General features: G+C 39.6%; 1 protein-coding gene across 2 annotated transcripts in view; it reads right to left on the reverse strand.

The window, feature by feature from the left end:
- Positions 1-13460, reverse strand: part of KHDRBS2 (KH RNA binding domain containing, signal transduction associated 2) — a 373561-nt gene that overhangs the window by 276415 nt on the left and 83686 nt on the right. For both annotated transcript variants that reach the window (XR_012672902.1, XM_075145263.1), the window contains exon 2: positions 7878-8005. Coding sequence is in view for 1 of the 2 variants with exons in the window: in XM_075145263.1 (XP_075001364.1) it covers positions 7878-8005 (128 nt within the window). In the remaining variant the exon portion in view is untranslated. The remainder of the gene's footprint in view (positions 1-7877; positions 8006-13460) is intronic.

Raw genomic sequence — 13460 nt, forward strand, 5'->3', positions numbered from 1 at the left:
GATTAATAGGAAATTTGGTATGAAGCAGAAATGAAATAGTATACTACTCAAGGATACTTTTTCTAATATCTGAGCAGCTTAATTAGGGCCTGGTCTTTCGTCACTGAATCATTTTTATTCAAGTAACTTTCCAAGAGATTTTTCTGAACCTGAAGTACTAAACACTTTATGTAAATTTTCTATAATAATTTTCTGTGTATCAGTGACTCCAGAAACCAGAGATTTAATGAAAGCATCACATACTATTAAATTCCAGATTAAACACAGAACATAAACAAATTTTTGCCCCTATTATTCCTGGTGTTGTGTGGATCAGAGATTATGGGCGACAATTACACTTGAATATGAAAACTAAAATGGCCTTAATTAAAAGGAATTTTGAAAAAAAATCCATATATAAAATAAAAAGTGGTATTTTGTTACAAAGATGCATGTTCAGTTACTTCATCAAGACCTGGTAGGGGTAGAAAGCTTTCAAGACATATGAGAAAGCGTTCTTTATTTAAACAACTTTCACGGCATCAATTTCAGTGCAGTACACTTTATCTAAATTAATAATTGTCTGCCTTCCATTGTTCAGGCTTCTCTTTAAAGAATTCAGTTGAAAAACAGAACAAGCATAATCCTTAGATTTAGTTTTGCATCAGTCTAAATTCTAGTATCCTTCCAAGTATAAAGGCTTTTCTCGTCTTACATGAGAGAAAAAAAAAGGTAAAAATCCCTATTCTCTAGTTAGACACTTAGCTCTGTTTCTTTTTATTAAAAATATTGGAGTTTTTTCCAGCCTCCTGAAACATCTCCAGGACTGAGTGACAGATCAAATTTTCCTTTTGCCTTATGCATCAAGAAGGTCCTCATTTCATTACACCAATATAAATCACAGTTTGCAGTCCTGGCTACTCACCAAACTGACAGCCCAGGTCCCATTTTCCTTAGAAATTTTATATTTTCTTGTCCATCCATCTAATGGACGTACCACTATATCGTTTTCTTCCTATCTTACTTAAAAGGGAACTAAACACACAAATCACCTGGAGATGATTAATATGACAACAATTGCTTTGAAAGCAGAATAACAACTGTCAGGTTTGAGAGAAACCAAACATAAAAGGAGAATGCTAAATAAAAAGAAAAATCACCATATTCATTGTCTGAGCCAGACGTTAAAGACAGATCAAGAACAGAAAAGCTCACCCTTCACAATGGATTCTTTAGCAGCAGTGAGTTTGTATGAGTTATTTGCTTGAAGTCATGCGTTTATGAAGTATAAAACGATATAAACAAATATTATTCAGCGTCGTGACAATTCTTTTTGAGTTTTATTTAAATCTTTAAAATAGTAAAAGATGCACTGCAATATTAAAGATTTTTATATACATACTGTTTATTTTTCTGACTTGTCAGCTGTTTTATATATCCGCACTTAGAGAAAGCAAAAGTAATGAACAAAATGAGCCATCCCTTAAAGGCTGAAATCCAACTAAGCTGAAGCCAAGCACAAAGGGGGCAGAATTTCACCAAAGTCAACATCATTTTAACTTACACTGTGCACCGGACAAGCTTGCAAACAACTTTCTATATTATGTGCTACATAAAGCTGAGGTTTTAAACAAGGTCTCAAATTCTTAAACTGTACAAAGGAACAAATTTGCAAAGCCAGGTTTACACGCTCCTTAAACAAGTTATTCCAAAAAAAGGAGATGACTATACAAAACAGCGAAAGCCAAACTATTGGTTAGTAAATGGCAAAAATCTGTTCAAGGAATTGCAGAAATTGCTCACAGAGGCTTAAGTGTATAAAGCTGCTTAAGTCATATACTATTTTTAAGAACAGCGCATTTGGATGAGTTTATCTTACATGAGAGCAAAAAATGATCAGACCAAATAGACTCTTAATATACACAGAGAAACATACACATTTGAAAATACTAAAGGGCAACTGAACCGCCTTCACGCTAGATCTTTTTTTCCTTTGCTCACACACTTGTATCAGGAACAATGTCTATAATAAAGTTTGTTTTCATACTTTAAAAATAATTCACAAATTCATGCCAAGAGAAAAGCAATTCATCCTGATTTCTCAAAAGTCTTTGTAGAAGGAACCAAAAATAAAAAAATGAAGGTCCAATTTGTTGGAAAATAGCATTTTGTTTGGCAGCAGATGTCAATCAGTAGATAACTGCTTGCAAGAGAATCAGCATATCCATCAGTTCAGACTGGCCCCTACACCCACTCCTGACTGTTCTCTTAATGCAGTAATGAATTGCTCTTTTTGCCTTGTCTTTCAGTTCAATCATTTCATTTCTCTTACTCTTCCTGACTCTTACCTTTTTTATGTCCTTTTTCCTAATTATTTCCCCATGTAATGAAACATTACTGCACATACAGTATTTCCTTTTTGTGCACCGAACCTTCTGTCCCATCCTCCAGTCTATTTGCTCTTCTCTCTGTCTCAGGCATGACTACCCTTTTCCACTCCCTCCTCATTAATGAAGGTCTTTTTCTACTGATACTGTGACTGAAGTTCCTCTATACTCATTTCTATCCCAAATCTTCATCCTGTTTTCTTTCAATTCTCTTACCATATCTTCACTAGTATGTGGCATCTTCCCCTTACTATCAATTGTATTTTTTTTTTTGTGTTCATGCCTGTAATTGAAATTCCAAATATACTGAACAGAAACATTTTGCTTCTCTGTATGAAATAGTACTGAATAAAGTATACCGAGAAAACAAGTTGTTCTTTTCATTTTTGGGGAGAATACTATCCATAGATCTACCACAGCTAGGAGTCTTCTGAATTACTTCAGAATTTTTTTTTTGCTTGTATATTTTTAACATAGAATTGACACACTACAAAATACAGTAATTAACTACAATAATGGTTAATGGGGGAAATTTCAGAAACAAATCTCAGCTTAGTTGATATGTATCTTGTCCTGAGAAATTTCCGCTGCACTAATATAGACAGCCTCTTACTTGTATTTCTAATCTGATCTACATAACAACATATATAAGAGAAGGACACATTTTATATACATGTGAAAAAGGAATGTTTCAGGTTACTGAGCACCAATGAACTTTACCTATTTAATGAATTACATACTTGATGGAACTGAGAAATGACTGATCAAGTGCTGATAGCTGCCTTACCGCTGGTACCTGGACAGGACTTTCATTAATACAATCTCTGTGTTCAAGCTTATTGGAATTATTTGTAACTCCATATGGGACTATTTAAAACAAATAAAATAATCCCATTGACTTATGCTAAATTTATTAGAAAGAGGAAAAAAACAAAACCAGTTCTTCTCCTGCAAATGGTTATTTCATCCAAAATTTGTTTCAAATGGTCTCTAAGAAAGTTTTTACTGGAGAGACTCACTTTGAGGTATAATGTATACAAAAGAAATATAGTACTTTCTTGTTCAAATCACCTGTGAATTCTGTTTTAATATATCACAGAGATCAAAATACCTTACAAGATTTTAGTTGAACAAATAAATTTAATTTCAAGAGCAGTGTCTCCAACCTGACATGTTATATACAACATAACCAGTTTAAAAAACGACTGAGAATGAGAAAGGTGAATTTAGTCACATCATTCATCATTCAAGGAACCATCGTGAGACAGGCAAAACAGGGAATATCAAGAATCTGGAATTTAACTTAATTTACAGTATTCATCAACGTTAGCTTAAGTCTCTTCCCCAGAAACGCATACTCTAAAGCAGGGTGCCAGCCTTTCAAAGGATAAGGGGCTGGATTATATCCTCTTTTTCCCCCAAAAAATGGTAGTTAAACATGCAGGAGGAAGTCGGCAGGAGTTAGGAAGCTCAGCTGAAGCCAGACTGTATTTCTGAACGAGACCATTATTGCCCATCAGCTGAGCCTTTGTGCAGGGAAGAGGCTTTATTACACTGCACCGTCTGAAGATACAGTGCCTCGCAGTTTGCAACTCTACATCACTGAAGTCATACAGAAGAATGCTTGTCATCTTTGTCACTCCTACCAGATCCTGGTAGTTAGCAGGACATGCTTCCAGTATCTTATATTTTGATAGTGTTCATTATCTAACAAAACAGTAAAGGGAAAATTGAAACATAATTCTGTACTTAAACTGAGATTTTGTTTTATAACTTTCTAACTTTATGACTCGCTCTAGCATCAGAGCAAACTGTACTTAATTTCATTTAGTATTATACTTACATACTTACATTTATATAATAAATATTCTATCCTCTTTTATTTATAGACAAATATATCTTTATTCAATAATTATATAATTGGAAAACTATTAAACACTGTCTTTTGTTCAGAAGATATTGTATTGATTTCTGTCCCTCACTGAAAAAAGGAGAGTTCATTATTTCCAGGTGTCATTACCTCCAACTTCACTGCACCTCCCAGTCATCAGTAATAACTTGGAAAATTTCTTCCTTAATTAACTGCTGTTTGTTTTTTCTCCAGAATGTGCAATTTCAATGTAACTGAAATTTGATAAAACTGGAAATTCTTTATCTTGAATGTGAACTGTCATACAATTAAATAACTTAACTCAGCATTTTGGCTCTACATTTGTCCGTGTTATTTCAACTCCATCAGATTTAGCCTAATTTACCTGTTGATAGATCAGAAGGAAAAGAAATACCCAAACCCAGATTTAACCAAATAAGAATTTAATTTCTAGAAAGAACAACTGGAAAGAAATCATTAAATCTATATATTTGAACTGACTTGGGTTGCTTCATCTTGAACATACAATAGTGGTTTGGGGAGTTGATGCGGTAGTAACTCAAAGTAACTCTTATTTGTAATTCAAATAAAGAGAAAATGCTTACTGAAAATCCAAGGCTTTCCAGAAAAAAATTCATGACAATAACTGAAGGTGTAAGTTACACTTGCTTAGGTGTTTTGACCCAAAGCCCATACAGTAACTGACTCGCTGAGAGCTAGGTATTGGCATGCAAATGACAAAGTTTCCCATCAAGGCTCTAAATTGTGGCTTTTGTTTTTCAGCAACAAGATCATTTCAGACTTCTGTTTGCTTCTTCCTTTCTTTTTTTTAAACAACCCACTCTTTTCCCATATTTGAAATACAACATTCAACTGATAAATGGCGAAATCTTTATGAACAAGCCCTGGGTATTTTCATGCAAGTTTTAAACTGAACAGCTACAAAAGCTGAAAAATGGAAAAGTGAGTAACAAATAGTCTTCAGAGTATTTTTGTTGGTCTGCCTTAGTTGGAATTCATATATCATGAAAGTAAAAAAAAGGCTCTATGGCACAGGAAAAAGGATCAACAAACACAAGACACTGCATCACTGTTTCAGAAGAAATGTTGAGGGCATTAAAAAGATCTGCATAGAGGAGTGTCTGTAAATGAGACGCTGTTTTTACTTGGGCTGCTGACATTTAAAATAATTAATCTTAGAAAAGATCATTGCTGAACTATCAAGTAACACCGTTATTTCTTTTTTAGATCTCTTATTTTACAGAAGAAGAGAGAGGCCTGTATCTTTAACAGAGCTGGTAACATAAGACAGCTGTTGCTAATCACAGTCTTTGATTTCATTTTCCTGTTGCCTGCACCAGCAATTTCAGAAATCAGACCATAGACACTTGAGTAGAGACAATTTTATAATACTTACTCTGCAACTTCAAGGGCTGTTTAGCCACTAGAAGCCTTTTGTGTTCAGTTAACTTTTGCTCAAGCCTTAAAATACTGCCTCTGACTCTACAGCTGTCACTGAAGGGATCTACCTGCACTGCAGCTTAACCTACAGACCATAATAAACCTTTAGGCCAAGGTTTCCTTTGGAGCAATTTGTATTTCTCTATGTAGTTAAAATATGCACAAATGTCTTTGAAGGATTGATCTCATTCCTAAATAGAGAGTCTGTAAAACATGTCATTTTTTTTTTTAACTGGTCAGAATTTTTTTCCAAAATTTTACACCCTTGGACACTTTCTTCGGATTTACAGAATCCTGCTCACCCAGCACTGCCCAAAAAAGCCTATCAGCAAACAATGAATGGTTTAAAATAATGTTCTTTCAAATATAAAAGCCTCTCAGGTGAAATCATGCAGCAGTTCTCTTACCTAAGTACAGGTCTGATCAACTGCTCTTATTACCATATGCTGCTAAATATATAAAATTAATGTCTTTTTTTTTCTTTTTTTACCCAATTTTTACTTTTTTTTCATTATTTGTAAAGCAATATGAAGCAACCACTGTGTACTGATTTTGACTATCCTAATGTATACAATTCATCAAGAAAAGATAAGACACTAGACCACAGCAATAAGCAGTTTGATAAAAATGGCAAATGCAATCCTTGAAGGACGGTTGCTAGATGGTAGCAGGAAGCCTGCAGTTCTGGGAATAATTCCATGCTGAGCACAGGATATTGTTAGCAAATCAACTACAGAAACTTTCCGAGAGTGTATTTTGCATTACTGAGTAAGTATTTCATTTCCACTGCACTGATTTTTTTGTTTCACTGCTCAAAATCCGTAAAAATGCTTTATATCTTTTACTACTCATTAATGTAACAAGCTCAGTAAAGTAAATGAAGGTTAATTTAATCATATTCAGGCACTATATTGGAGAGATTATTGCATTTGTCTTTGTAAAAGTTTGTCTTTCATTCTACTATCTGCATCAAATAATATTCTGAATAATTATCACATTGCCGTTACAAAGGTAAAGCACTATTACATTCTTATTAAGAACTTCAGGTCACCTATAGCATTTACACAAAATACCACAAATCTAGTCAAAGCACCTCAGGCTATACAGCAAGAAAGTAATTCCTTATAGCACTATGTGCATTTCTAAGGTCTTTACCATTTGGATGATTACATTATCTCAGTTTTATATTCACTAGTCAGGAGGTAAATGTCAGCTGGAATCATTGAATCTCAATTTTTTTTACACCTTTCATTTTGTTTGATAGGCTTTTTACCCATTGCAATTTATTACTCTTATTGATGAAAGTATAAAGCAAAAAGCTGAGAGTGTAATCAAGGCTAATGGCGAACCAAATACCGTGTGATAATAAATCAGCAAGAAAAAAATACTCTAGAGATAAATGGAGATGTTTACCATTTCAGTTTGAATACTATTAGAACAACTGTTTATGTAAAATACAACACTGTACACAAAAAAAAAAAACCCCACACCAACAAAATTATCTTCTTTCATGTAAAATAAAAACTAAAACTTCAGACTAGCAGCTGAATTTGGGGCTCTTTTGCAAGAAAAAAGTGCTTTTTTAATCACAGTATGTAGCAGCGAGGAGAACAAAATATAATATGAAGAAAGTATGTGGCGGAAAGACATTTGAATTTTATAAACAGGGACATACATTGTCAAAGTCATAGCTTGCAGTAATCCTGCTACTTTATCTTTTAAAGCTTATTACACCAGAGAAAATCCCCCAACTCCTGTATAAGGAAGCTGCAACACACTTAACTTGACTTGTCTGAGTTATTGAAACATTTTTCCTTTATTCTACTAGAGTACCTTTTTTTCTTAACTGGTCTTTTATTTTCTAAAAAGACAGTACATGTGAAAAAAGCAACTATAAGAAAACATTTCAACAGTTTGCTTAAGGACCAGCTACAAAACCTACTTGAAGTAAAAAAAAAAATCTCATTCACTTCAATAGCTTTTCTGAAAGGCCCTGAGACAGAAGTTAGGACATATAATAGCTAATAACAGGTAAATACAAATAGGAGCTTCATTTCTATTTTTTTTTTTTAATTTCACAAAGCCTGCATACTAAGAGTCAATAAAAATGGTTAAGTGTATGACTTTTTCATCGTTCTATTAAGGAAGATTAAACAAGTGTTAGACTATATTTACAGTACCTTTGGATATTGTTTGACAGGGATCAGAACTCTTTCTGACAGCTTTATGTTTTTGTTGCTGATAACATCAAGATACTTCTTTTCTTCATCTTCCTTTTTGCCTTCAGAACCTTGAAATTTTTCAATTTCTGAAAAATATTTAAAAAGACAGCAATCATGGTATTTGTCATCCTCAGAAACTTTAAACTTACACATTATAACACAGACTGTGCACTGAACACCCATGCTGTTTGGACTCATATGACATGTACTGTTGTCTTTGAAAAAACCTGGACTGTTACCAGTGCTGAGAAGCAGAGGTGACAGTCCACAGGTCGTACTCCTCAACTAATTCTTCCCCAGCTGAAACTGAAGCCAAATGATCTCAGTGGGAGCAGGAACAGATGAGGCTTACTATTAGGTCTATCAGTCTTTTAAAGAGGATCACATCATCACACCTTGATGCTATTTTGTAAACGTGACCTGCCAAAATTAAGTCGGATTCTAATTGCAATGGCTAACTTTCAGTAACAATAGTAAAAAAATGAAGAAACTTCTTGTTACTGAGTTTCCATTGAAATGCTTCTCAATTATTTAAAGGTTGTACAAAATAAGATAAGAAATAAAGTTAACTCTTGCACAAAAAGATTCTTCATTAAAGAAATGCAGTAAATAATCGTTATATGTATAATAATGATGGTGTGTAGAACATCTGATAGAATTTACAAAATCAACCCCAAAATATATTCAGGTTGAATAGTTTTGAGTTCTTTATTCCCTAAAGTTCTATAAGCAAGCAGATAATAACAAACAATTGAATTTATTACCCTGGAAAGAACATCTAGTACGGTGCCTGAGAGCTTCCTGATAGTACAGGTACCACTGAAAAAGCTGCATTTGCAGCAGTGTCATTATTGACAGCAAAGAAAATAGCAATACTTATAATGAGTTAATTATAACTGAGTTATAGTTGAAAAGGGACAGCTGTGGGTCTGAGAAACATGCGGTTTCAAGGCCCAGAAAGCAAGCATGGAGAAGAGTAACACAGTGACAGCAATCTGTAACACATATACAAGTTTCTTTGACTTACAACAGCGTAAGGAAAAATGTATGTAAGACAGCAGCCCACGTCACGATTTGTTAATAAATGTTTATGCTGCCTATTCTAGAACAAACAATTTATTTAAAGCCTGCACCAGCAGACAGATCTCGAATGCCACTGTTATAAATCCTTTTAAAACCTCTCAGAGAACACACTTAAAAGAACTCAGATGGGATACACCTTCCCTAATTTAGGATTAAAAAGTTATTTTAATAATCACTGAAAGCATCAGGAGGACAAGTTTCATTTTTATAAAATCCTTTAATGTACCTGGAAAAAATGTGGTATGTTGCATTCAGTGGGAGCAAGCATCAATTAAGCACGAGCTTATAAAGAGTATTCAGGCAGGTTTAATAGATAGGAAGTTCTTTTAAGATAGCTCCAACTCAATTATACAAAGATTTGTGCTATAGGGGTGCAGAGGGAAGAGACAAAGGTGAACAAAAGAGGGAAAAGTGTTGCCAGTGCAGTGAGTATTGGAATGAAATGAAGGCATGAATTTCTCAGATGCATTGTGAACACTAGTAATCGAGGTAATTCTCAAAGGCAAGTGAGGAAAGTGCATCTATTTGTACCCATATATTAAACTAGAATCATAAAATCATACAAACATTTAGGTTGGAAAAGAACTCTAAGATCATTGAGTCCAACCATTAACCTAGCACTGCCAAGTCCACCACTTAAACCATGTCCCTAAGCGACACGTCTACACGTCTTTGAAATACCTCAAGGGATGCCCATTTCCCTGGGCAGCCTGTTCCAATGCCCGACAACCCTTTCGGTGAAGAAATTTTTCCTAATATTTAAACCTCCCTTGGCACAACTTGAGGCCATTTCCTCTCATCCTATGGCTAGTTACTTGGGAGAAGAGACCAACACCCACCTCGCTACAACCTCCTTTCAGGTAGTTGTAGAGCGCGATGAGGTCCCCCCTCAGCCTCCTCTTCTCCAGACTAAACAGTCCCAGTTCCCTCAGCTGCTCCTCATAAGACTTGTGCTCCAGACCCTTCACCAGCTTCCTTGCCCTTCTCTGGACACGCTCCAGCACCTCCATGTCCTTCTTGTAGTGAGGGGCCCAAAACTGAACACAGTATTCGAGGTGCGGCCTCACCAGTGCCGAGTACAGGGGCACAATCACCTCCCTACTCCTGCTGGCCACACTATTTCGGATACAGGCCAGGACACTATTGGCCTTAACGGTATTAAACTCTTTCCCCTGAGGAGGTGCTGAAGATACTTAGAAGTCTGCTGGTCAGTAAGCAAGATAGAGGGGAAGTAAAGCTCGGGACATACTGCTTCCCTTCCAAACTTCCACCAGCCCCTGTGACTCTCCCCTCCCCCTTCTCAGTCTTGCACTTTCTTTTTGACTGAGAGTACATGGAAATTTTGGAATAAAAGTGGAGTTTTGCTCAAGTTAATGAAAGACTGGGCTTTTCAGCTGGGCTTTTCAGACATTACTAGTATGTGAACAAGCGTTTGGATTTACCAAGAGTGAGACTACCAGTGGGACTTTAATTGGTTTCACTCCAATGTTTAACTCACTGCAGCCCTCATCCTTTTGTTCTGCTTGTTAGTTTTCTGTGCAGGAAAAAAAGGAGAGGAGGAAGGAAAAAAATAAGGCGTGGCGTCCTCGTGGATGATAGACTCCCACGAGACAAACCTGAATCTTCATGAGCACATAGAAACATTCAAATCTTCCCACCTCAGGCAACCCAGATGTGCTTTCTCAACTTGCACAAGTGTGCTTTGAGTCACAGAATCACAGAACGGTTGAGGTGGGAAGGGACCTCCAGAGGTCATCTGTTCCAACTGCCCCTGCTCAAGCAGAGCCACCTAGAGACTCCTGGCCCAGGACCACAGCAAGACAGCTTTTGAGTATCTCCTGGGAGGGAGACTCCACAAGGTCCATCATTTACCAGCAGTCCTGGTTAACTGGGGCGGGCCCAGACGGCTGGAGGCTTGCCAATGTGATGCCCATCTACAAGAAGGGCTGGAAGGAGGATCCGGGGAACGACAGGCCGGTCAGCCTGACCTCGGTGCTGGGGAAGATTATGGAGCAGTTCGTCTTAAGGGCGCTCACAAAGCATGTGCAGGACAACCAGGGGATCAGGCCCAGCCAGCACGGGTTCATGGAAGGCAGGTCCTGCTTGACCAACCTGATCTCCTTCTATGACCAGGTGACCCGCCTAGTGGATGAGGGAAAGGTTGTGGATGTGGTCTACCTGGACTTCAGTAAAGCCTTTGACACTGTCTCCCACAGCATTCTCCTAGAGGAGCTGGCGGCTCACGGCTTAGACAGGTCCACTCTTCGCTGGGTAAAAAACTGTCTGGACGGCCGGGCCCAGAGAGTTCTGGTGAATGGAGTTAGATCCAGTTGGCGGCCGGTCACGAGCGGTGTTCCCCAGGGCTCAGTTTTGGGGCCGGTCTTGTTCAATATCCTTACCAATGATCTGGATGAGGGGATCGAGTGCTCCCTCAGTAAGTTTGCAGATGACACCAAGTTGGGTGGGAGTGTTGATCTGCTCGAGGGTAGGAAGGCTCTGCAGAGGGACCTGGACAGGCTGGATCGATGGGCCGAGGGCCAACTGTATGAGGTTCAACAAGGCCAAGTGCCGGGTCCTGCACTTGGGCCACAACAACCCCATGCAACGCTACAGGCTTGGGGAAGAGTGGCTGGAAAGCTGCCCAGAGGAAAAGGACCTGGGGGTGCTGGTTGACAGCCGGCTGAACATGAGCCGGCAGTGTGCTCAGGTGGCCAAGAAGGCCAACGGCATCCTGGCCTGTATCAGAAAGAGTGTGGCCAGCAGGAGCAGGGAGGTGATCGTGCCCCTGTACTCGGCACTGGTGAGGCCGCACCTCGAAACCTGTGTTCAGTTTTGGGCCCCTCACTACAAGAAGGACATGGAGGTGCTGGAGCATGTCCAGAGAAGGGCAACGAAGCTGGTGAAGGGTCTGGAGCACAGGTCTTATGAGGAGCGGCTGAGGGAACTGGGGCTGTTTAGTCTGGAGAAGAGGAGGCTGAGGGGAGACCTCATCGTGCTCTACAACTACCTGAAAGGAGGTTGTAGCGAGGTGGGTGTTGGTCTCTTCTCCCAAGTAACCAGCGATAGGATGAAAGGAAATGGCCTCAAGTTGCACCAAGGGAGGTTTAGATTGGACATTAGGAGAAATTTCTTCACTGAAAGGGTTGTCAAGCATTGGAACAAGCCCAGGGAAGTGATTGAATTACCAACCCTGGACGTATTTCAAAGACGTGTAGACAAGGCCCTTAGGGACATGGTTTAGTGGGCATGGTAGTGTTGGGTTGACCATGATCTTAGAGGTCTTTTCCAACCTTAATGATTCTATGATTCTATGATGCTTTGCACCCTCCTTTCAGATACTGGTATACATTGAAGAAGATCCCCCCCCGAGACTTCTCCAGGCTGAACAGCCTGGAGGCAGCTCTCTCAGCCCTTCCTCATAGGAGAGATGCTCCAGTCCTTTCATCATCCTTGACTCTCTCCAGTATGTCCATCTCTCTCTTGTGCTGGGGAGCCCAGCACTGGACAAAGTACTCCAGGTATGACCTCACCAGTACGAAGCAGAGGGGAAGGATCACCTCCCTCGGCCTGCAAAGCTGGCCGAGGAGTAAGAAATACCTTGAGATGGTTTATTTCTAAAACAGAATGTAGTGCCGGATATGAACAGTGAAACCTGGTGTCCAAAATTTGTACGAAAAATATGGCAACGGGATCCTGCTCGACAGTGGGGCAGTCTTGTGAGATGAGCTGTCTGGGAAATTTTTGTTCCCCGAGGCCAGGGCTTGTGTCTTCTGGATGTGGTCCCCGAGAGCATGGTGATGTCACCAGAGAGTCACTGTGACGACTGTGACATCAATCTTTTTGGGGCGTGGGGCAGCCCTGAAGGGCCACAGTGCTATCCTTATCTGTCGGGGATACACATCTGCAGGTGGGGGGACGAAGGACCCCCCTCCCGCAGGCTCCCTTCTGAGGGCACAGAGACGGTCTGCCGGACGGGGACACCAGCAGAGCCTGGGGCGCTGGTCCCGACCTGCCCAGCCCCCAGACTCAGGCTGCTGTTGCTGAGAGGCCAGGACCCGCTTTCCTCTTCCTGCACGTGTCGGAGAGGTCAGTCACCACCCTGCTCTGAGAGCAGGAACATGCAAAGATGCCTCTGGTGTCACTCCTCTGCCCTGGGATGGTCCCTGGCGTTGGTGGCAGCACAAGCACAGCCCCGAGGCAGCGCGAGCAACTCTTTAGTGCTCGACTTCCACAGCTTTGCTGCTTCCTGCAAGTTGCGCCTCCAGGGCAGGTCGTGAGCTTTTTATCTCTTTTGTTTGCAGTGCAAAATGGCGTTGGAGGAGGCCTTGGCAGAAGACGGTACCTCTTCCCCTGCTGCCAGCACCAGCCAGGTGCCCCAGGCTGTGCCAGTGGATGCTTCTGAGGACCTAAGGTGCCCAATCTGCTGGGACATCATTAATGATGAAGCCTCCATGAGCC

The sequence above is a fragment of the Calonectris borealis genome, chromosome 3 (genome assembly GCF_964195595.1).
Source record: "Calonectris borealis chromosome 3, bCalBor7.hap1.2, whole genome shotgun sequence".
In the NCBI taxonomy this organism is placed as follows: Eukaryota; Metazoa; Chordata; class Aves; order Procellariiformes; family Procellariidae; genus Calonectris; species Calonectris borealis.